The sequence below is a fragment of the Canis aureus genome, chromosome 16, assembly GCF_053574225.1.
Source record: "Canis aureus isolate CA01 chromosome 16, VMU_Caureus_v.1.0, whole genome shotgun sequence".
Lineage (NCBI taxonomy): Eukaryota > Metazoa > Chordata > Mammalia > Carnivora > Canidae > Canis > Canis aureus.
The window spans coordinates 58,311,321-58,319,294 of NC_135626.1; the positions used below are offsets into that span (position 1 = coordinate 58,311,321).

Consider the following 7,974-nt stretch of genomic DNA (forward strand, 5'->3'; position numbering starts at 1 on the left):
CCGACAGTTTCCTCTGGCGGCCCCAGAGGCTATCTCTAGGGAAATAACATGGACTTTGTCTCTCCCACCAGGAAATGCTACGATGCATTTGGGGCCACTTCCTGCGGGTGATCCAAGGGACATCACCGACTCTGAGCCATAGCTCCAGCCTGCTGCACAGCTTGGGCTCCGTCACGGTGAGGGGGGCCCTGAGGGAGGACCCCCGCCTCAGCTGGCCTGCTGCCTGGCTGTGTCTGGGTGCCTGTCTGCCACTGGAGTGGACCCTGATGGGTTGGAGGATGCCAAGCGCTCTTTCCGATCCCCATCTCTCCCTCCAGGTCCTGTGCTGTGTGGACAAACAGGGGATCCTGTCATGGCCCAACCCCAGCCCAGAGACTGTGCTGTTCTTTAGTGGGAAAGTGGAGCCCCCACACAGCAGCCATGAGGACCTAACAGATGACCTGTCCACCCGCTCCTTCTGCCATCCCGAGGTAGAGGAGGAGGTACGGCCGGCTCCCGGGGACCCAGCTCTGGGCCCGGCCAGTGGCCTCAGGGAGGGCAAGGCTAGGAGGGAGAAGAAAGGCTCAGGCACAGTTAGGATCTGCTTCTGGGCAGTTCAGGCAGAGCCACCACAGCAGGCAGGGAGAGGACATACCTGCCCCGTCTCCCCGGTCCATGGCAGCCAGCGGGACCCTGGTCCGAGGCCTGTGTTCCTTGTTCTCCTCAGCCCCACGAGCGAGATGCCCTCCTGGCCGGTTCCCTGAACACTACCCTGCACCTTTCCAATGAGCAGGAACGTGGCGACTGGCCTGGTGACGGTCCCAAGCCCCCTGAATTCTACTCTCACCACAAAGCACATGGCCGCAACAAACACCCATCTGGCTCCAATGTGAGCTTCAGCAGGGACACGGAGGGCGGTGAAGAAGAGCCTGGCAAGGTGAGAGGAAAGGGGAGAGCAGGCACAGGGTGTCCTGGCCTCCCCGCCGCAGGGGCCAAGGGGGTGCAGCCCATCCTGAGATGTCGTGGCCTCCATGCTCAGGCCTTCAGGCTTGGCCTCCTGAGGCCTCATCCAGGGCCTAGGGCCCTTCCAGAAGTAGGCCCTTTCTCCCTTTCTGGGTCTTACAGGTGGTAACTGGTTGGGGCAAGGCCCTTCCTTCTCATCATAACCTAAATACAGAAAGCTGGTGGCTCCCTCTAAAATACACTCCCAACCCTGTCTGAAAGAGATCTTTTGTTGTTCCCTCCTTGCTCTGGGCATCCTTTTCTTAGGTACCACCATTGCTGGGCATCGATCCTAGGAGAAGCCAAAGTCCACCAAGGACAGGGAGAGGATTTGGGGGAGGGATGAGGAGAGCGTGGGCATGAGCATGCTGCTCACTGGGAAGGGGGTGCCTTCTCCCGGGGCCACCCCGGAACCTTCCCAGTCTGAGGCTCCCCTCCCCACCTGCCACATTTCCCTGACACCCAGCCTGGGCTGGAGGGCGAGCCCTATGAAGCAGAAGACTTTGTATGTGACTACCACTTGGAGATGCTGAGCCTGTCACAGGACCAGCAGAACCCCTCCTGCATCCAGTTCGATGACTCCAACTGGCAGCTCCACCTCACCTCCCTGAAGCCCCTGGGTCTCAACGTGCTGCTGAACCTGTGTAACGCCAGCGTCACTGAGCGTCTGTGCCGGTTCTCGGACCATCTGTGCAACATCGCCCTACAGGAGAGCCACAGCGCCGTCCTGCCTGTGCATGTGCCCTGGGGCCTCTGCGAGCTCGCCCGACTCATAGGTACGCTGGCAGGATGGGGGGCCATGCTGTGCCCGCCACTGACCCCAAGCAGGCTGGTGCCCGTGAAGCGCACTGTCAGCCCTTTCAGCTTCTGACCACCCCCTTTAACTGGGCGCTGTTCCACAGTGCTTCCTAGTCTGGGGACATAGCCAATGGTGGGATGAATAGGGGGAGGGAACCAGCCCAGCCTGACTGGGGTTGTCTGTCCCTGCAAGAGAGGGAGGTCCAGGTGCTGTGCACTTCCCCCCAGACACTCCAAGTTGGCATCTCTCCCCCTGCAGGCTTCACCCCCGGGGCCAAGGAGCTCTTCAAGCAGGAGAACCACCTTGCACTCTACCGCCTCCCCAGTGCTGAGATGGTGAAGGAGACCTCACTGGGGAGGCTCTCCTGTGTCACCAAGCGGCGTCCCCCCCTCAGCCATATGATTAGTCTCTTCATCAAGGACACCACCACGAGTGAGCCTTCCGCACTTGGCCGGCATTAGGCCAGACTTTCCTGGAGCTTGGCAGGGCGGGGCTGCTTTTAGGTGTCCCTTTTTAGGGGGCCCTGGGCAGATGAGCCCTAGACTGCTTCCTAGTCTTCCTCAGATGTGGCAGGGATTGGATTTCGGGACTGGTGCTGGGATGGTGGTGGCCACAGGGGTTGGGGACCGTCTGAAGGGTGGCAAGCCCACATAGACCTGGGACATTCTATTCCCCAGGGGCTCCCTGGCACCCTTCTCGAGGACAGCAGGGTGGTAGCTGAGGCGGGAGTGAGAGGCAGCAGTGGCAGGCACTAACATTCGGCCTCGTCCTCCCCCTCCCCACCCCAGGCACAGAACAGATGCTGTCTCATGGCACAGCCGACGTGGTCTTAGAGGCCTGTACAGACTTCTGGGATGGGGCGGACATCTATCCGCTTTCCGGTTCTGACAGGTGGGTGAGGAAGCAAGCACCCCTCGTGCTGGTGGCACACGGCCCTGGCCGTCTGCTTGCCTGGCTCACAGGCCTGGGGGCATCTCAGGACCCCTCGCCTCACTTCTTCCCTGCTTCTCTGGTAGAAAGAAAGTGCTGGATTTTTACCAGCGAGCCTGCCTGTCTGGTTACTGCTCTGCCTTCGCCTATAAGCCCATGAGCTGTGCCCTGTCCTCTCAGCTCAATGGCAAGTGCATCGAGCTGGTGCAGGCGCCTGGCCAGAGCAGCATCTTCACCATGTGTGAGCTGCCCAGCACCATCCCCCTCAAGCTGAGCACGCGCCGCAACAGCTGGAGCTCTGACGGTATTGTGCACGCCTGTCCCGTTGGGGGCCCTACAGGGGAGGGCTTCTGGAGGGCCACAGAATCCGTCATAGTAGAAGGAACGGTGGGCATAGCACTGGCCCTGGAGCATCAAGATGGCACCTGTTGTCTGGCAACGTGGACGAGTCCCTTAGCCTTCTCATGGGTAATAAGGTGCCTGCTCTGCCCTTCTCACCGGTTTCTCGTGACCCTCTGGTGGGATAGCAAAGAGCTATCTCTGAAAGTTATAAAGCAGCTGTATTTATAGAACATTAGCCTTATTTGATCAGATAAAAGGCCTGGTTACAAACCTGCTGGGACAGAGGGACTCAGAACCACCCCACCCCTCCCCATTCTACCCCTCCCCATTCCACCCCTCCTCATTCCACCCAACAGACAGACTCACATGGTCTTATGGCCCAAAAGACCATGAATTGAGGCCATTGCTGAGAGTGAGGGCAGCCCGCTAGCCCTGGACCAGGGCTGGGCTCTATTGTTACTTCTTAGCATCATCACCTGACTGATGAGTACCTTTCATTGTCTTTTCTCCTGTGTCTGTTGGTTCCTTTGTGCGTCTTGGCTGTGTGTTTGTGCGCGCGTGGCTGTGTGTGGTCCCCCGGGGCCCACATGCTCATTGACTTGGGTGTGGCATCTGTGTGTGTGGCCTGGGCTGCCTCCTGGAATCTGCTGGTTCCTGGGTGTCCCGGCCGGGCTCTGTGCCTCATGCCTACCTGAAGAAGGGATCGGGGAGGTGCTGGAGAAGGAAGACTGCATGCAGGCCCTGAGTGGCCAGATCTTCATGGGCATGGTGTCCTCTCAGTACCAGGCCCGGCTGGACATTGTGCGCCTCATCGACGGGCTGGTCAATGCCTGCATCCGCTTTGTCTACTTCTCTTTGGAGGACGAGCTCAAAAGCAAGGTGGGGAGAGACATCCCCCTCTGCCTCCACCGACCCTTTCGCCCATGGGTGCATGGGACCATCTGTTCGTTGCCATCTGCCTTTTGCAGGTGTTTGCAGAAAAGATGGGCCTGGAGACAGGCTGGAACTGTCACATCTCCCTCACGCCCAATGGTGACATGCCTGGCTCTGAGATCCCCCCTTCCAGCCCTAGCCATGCCGGCTCCCTGCATGATGACCTGAATCAGGGTAATGGCACAGGTTTGCGGTGGGGTCAAGGGGGTTGTGGATGGCTCCCCTTCCTTAGAGGTATAGCTAGAAAGAGCCTCCATTGATCCCTCCTAATAAGTACATTCCCTTGAAAAATGGCTCTGGTCTCCCTGTGGTAACAACAGTTGACAGTGGAAGAGAAGAGACCCGGAAGCAGAAGGTTCTTTGCTTTCTTCCGGGCAAGGAACAGCCCTTAGAAGGCTGACTCCAGGGACACCTGGGTGGCTCAGTGATTGAGCATCTTACTTCAGCTCAGGGCATGATCCCAGGGTCCTGGGATTGAGTCCCACATCGGGCTCCCCATAGGGAGCCCGCTTCTCCTTCTGCCTGTGTCTCTGCCTCTTTCTCTGTGTCTCTCATGAATAAATAAAATATTAAAAGAACAAACAAACAAAAAAAAACAAAAAAAAGAAGGCTGACTCCAAGGTGAAAGACAGGGTTTCATCCCCACAGTGTCCCGAGATGATGCGGAAGGACTCCTCTTAATGGAGGAGGAGGGTCACTCAGACCTCATTAGCTTCCAGCCTACGGACAGCGACCTCCCCAGCTTCCTGGAGGACTGCAACCGGGTATGATGGCACGGTCTGCACCCCTTTGTCTCCCGAAGTAGTCCAATGACTGGTCCAGAGAAGGGGGGCAGGGACCACCTCCCCAGCCTGAGGCTACTGACATCTGTGCTTCCTCCAGGCCAAGCTGCCACGCGGCATCCACCAGGTGCGCCCCCACCTGCAGAACATTGACAACGTGCCCCTGCTAGTACCCCTGTTCACCGACTGTACCCCTGAGAGTGAGTACTGTGGCCATGGCGACCGAGGAGACCCAGGCACCTGGCGGCTCCGCAGGAGATGATGTACCATGCTGGGAGCAGAACAAACCTGAGCTGGGATGAACCAGGGAACATAGGGGGCGGGAACTGTGGGTGTCCCATTCTAGGGCTCAGAAGTGACTGTCAGTCACTTGACATTCATATTCTGGGATGAGGGGAGGACTGTCCCAAAGAGGGGCTCCCTTCCCCTGTTTCCTGTTCTGTTGTCCTGTGGGTCTCTGCTCGGAGCCTCACACAAGGCTCCACCTGCCTGACTCTTGTGCCCCCCAACTCTGCCCCCTCAGCCATGTGTGAGATGATCAAGATCATGCAGGAATATGGGGAGGTGACCTGCTGCCTGGGCAGCTCTGCCAACCTGAGGAACAGTTGCCTTTTCCTCCAGAGTGACATCAGGTCAGGGTGATGCCCCAGATTGGGGGCTTGCATGAGGCTGGGGCATATTTCATGGCTGATCATGCTATGGCTGGGAATGAGGGGCCTGGGCACGATGAGAGGAGAGGCGACAGGTGCTTGCCTAGTCCCACGGGAGGTGGGGTCTTCACAGAGTGTAGCTCATGGGTGTGCTTTCCCCTTGCACTGAGCAGCATTGCCCTGGATCCTCTGTACCCATCCCGCTGCTCCTGGGAGACCTTTGGCTACGCCACCAGCACCAGCATGGCCCAGGCCTCGGATGGCCTTTCTCCCCTCCAGCTCTCAGGGCAGCTCAACAGCCTGCCCTGCTCCCTGACCTTTCGCCAGGAGGAGACCATAAGCATCATCCGGCTCATTGAGCAGGTAGGGGCTCAAGCAGGTGGAGGGGGCAGGGATGGGGAGCCTGCAGAGTGGGGAATGGTGACACGGGATCCATCTGGGCCCCCAAGGGCTGACTGCCCTCCAAGAGAGGCTTTCCCAGGCAGTTTTATTTGCCCCCACCCTTTCCTAGCAGGAGCATCTGGGGCATCTGGCTCTGGGCTGAGATTTGTCGGCTGTAGGCCCGGCCACAATCTGTCCCTCCTGGTCCCTAGGCTCGGCACGCCACCTACGGCATTCGCAAGTGCTTCCTCTTCCTGCTGCAGTGCCAGCTGACTCTCGTGGTCATCCAGGTGAGGTGGGGTCTGCATGGGCATTGCCCATCCCTCCCTGCTTCTCCACTCAAGGGCTGGCTGAAAGTCCAAGGTGGCAGGCTGGGAGATGCAGCACAGCCTCGAGGGCCCCTAGCCTCTGGAACCCCTGGACTTGAGGAGATGACCCCATTGGCAGAACTGGCCCCTGCGGCCCTAGCTCCTCTGGCCATCTGGGCACGGGGCAAGTTTGCCAGAATCTAATCCTGCTTCCTGGGCTTTCCTGGTCTAGTTCCTCTCTTGCCTGGTTCAGCTGCCACCGCTGCTGAGCACCACCGACATCCTGTGGCTGTCCTGCTTTTGCTACCCTCTGCTCAGGTGAGGGTCATGCTGCCCATCCATATCCAGGCAGGCAGGGCTGGGATGTCACCGAGCAGCCTCAGGAGCCCAGGTTCTGCTCAGTGCTCATGTCCCCTGGCACAGGAGGCCCTGGGGCGGGGTGGGGGCGCTCTCCCTTGTCTTGTCACATCTCCCCTCAGACCTGTCCTCATTCCTAAAATTCCCCAAAGGCTTCTTCCCAAGTGGGAATCGGGGGACAGAGGGTCACAGCCACCACCCTTCACCAAGTCCATCCTTTTCAGCATCTCTCTGTTGGGGAAGCCGCCCCACAGTTCCATCATGTCTATGGCCACAGGAAAGAACCTTCAGTCCATTCCTAAGAAGGTAAGCAACGGGGAGTCCTGTGAGCCTGGGCTTTTCCTGAGGACTATGGGTGTGGAGGGGGCCGAGCCTTTGGGGAGAGAGAGGCTTCCATCAGAACTCCCCTGAACCAAAAGGGAGGTGGTGGTACAGAGCTGAGAAGGATCCTCTTGCCCTGGGTCTGCCCATTTCCTGAAGAGGCTGCTGAGCCCGGTGCCAGAGGGGCTGCCGCCGTGGGAGTGACAGGCCTCCCTTCTTTCTGCAGACCCAGCACTACTTCCTCCTCTGCTTCTTGCTCAAATTCAGCCTCACCATCAGCTCGTGCCTCATCTGCTTTGGCTTCACGCTGCAGAGCTTCTGTGACAGCTCCCGAGCCCGCAACCTCACCAACTGCTCCTCCATCATGCTGCCCAGGTGGGTCCTGACCCTACCCCTCCACCTACACCTCTGCCTGCCCACTTTCCTGGGGCCCAGGGGGCGCTGAGTCCACCCCTTGCTTTGGCAGCCATGCTGACACAGCTCCGGCCTGGTTTGATGATTTTGCCAATGGGCTGCTGACGGCTCAGAAGCTCACGGCCGCCCTGATCGTCCTGCACACAGGTGAGGGGCTCCCAGGGAGGGGCCAGAGGTGGCTGGTGGGGTGCCCTGTGGGCAGGGCCTCCGGTGGTGGCAGGACATCTGATGCCCCCCACTGACCCTGTTTTCTCCAGTCTTCATTTCTATCACCCATGTGCATCGCACCAAGCCCCTGTGGAGAAAGAGCCCCTTGACAAACCTCTGGTGGGCCATGACGGTGCCTGTGGTGTGAGTATCTGTGGACGGGGCGGGGGCAGGGGCGGGGGCTTTGGCAGGACTGTGCTTCGAAGTCCTGCTTCCAGGAGTTAAGGCAGAGGTGGAGTACTGCCTTCCTTTAGCTGCTCGAACTGAGAAAAGCAGGGAAGGAAGCAAGAAGACCCAGGCTCATGCGGGCTGCCGCCTCTCCCTGCAGCCTCCTGGGGCAGGTGGTCCAGACAGCAGTGGACTTGCAGCTGTGGACGCACAGGGACAGCCAAGTCCACTTTGGCCTGGAGGACGTGCCTCTGCTGACGTGGCTCCTGGGCTGCCTCTCCTTGGTCCTTGTGGTGGTCACCAATGAGATTGTGAAGCTGCATGAGATTCGGTGAGCCACGGCCGGGCCTCCCTCTGGGGTCGGGCGCATTCTTGAGGCCTGTAGCGTCCTGGGCATTGTT

General features: G+C 59.3%; 1 protein-coding gene across 14 annotated transcripts in view; it reads left to right on the forward strand.

Moving 5' to 3' along the window:
* Nucleotides 1-7,974, forward strand: part of TMEM94 (transmembrane protein 94) — a 35,563-nt gene that overhangs the window by 26,300 nt on the left and 1,289 nt on the right. For 5 of the 14 annotated variants that reach the window (XM_077854212.1, XM_077854217.1, XM_077854219.1 and 2 more), the window contains 20 exons: nt 72-176; nt 318-482; nt 707-916; nt 1,448-1,757; nt 2,039-2,212; nt 2,569-2,671; nt 2,797-3,014; nt 3,750-3,931; nt 4,021-4,159; nt 4,634-4,749; nt 4,868-4,967; nt 5,291-5,399; nt 5,591-5,780; nt 6,011-6,088; nt 6,339-6,424; nt 6,688-6,769; nt 7,011-7,159; nt 7,251-7,345; nt 7,456-7,549; nt 7,734-7,904. In XM_077854212.1, the coding sequence (XP_077710338.1) occupies nt 72-176; nt 318-482; nt 707-916; nt 1,448-1,757; nt 2,039-2,212; nt 2,569-2,671; nt 2,797-3,014; nt 3,750-3,931; nt 4,021-4,159; nt 4,634-4,749; nt 4,868-4,967; nt 5,291-5,399; nt 5,591-5,780; nt 6,011-6,088; nt 6,339-6,424; nt 6,688-6,769; nt 7,011-7,159; nt 7,251-7,345; nt 7,456-7,549; nt 7,734-7,904 (2,876 nt within the window). Of the gene's footprint in view, nt 1-71; nt 177-317; nt 483-706; nt 917-1,447; nt 1,758-2,038; nt 2,213-2,568; nt 2,672-2,796; nt 3,015-3,749; nt 3,932-4,020; nt 4,160-4,633; nt 4,750-4,867; nt 4,968-5,290; nt 5,400-5,590; nt 5,781-5,928; nt 6,089-6,338; nt 6,425-6,687; nt 6,770-7,010; nt 7,160-7,250; nt 7,346-7,455; nt 7,550-7,733; nt 7,905-7,974 lie in introns of those variants that run through there. The other 9 variants (XM_077854218.1, XM_077854210.1, XM_077854216.1 and 6 more) reach the window with 6 other exon arrangements.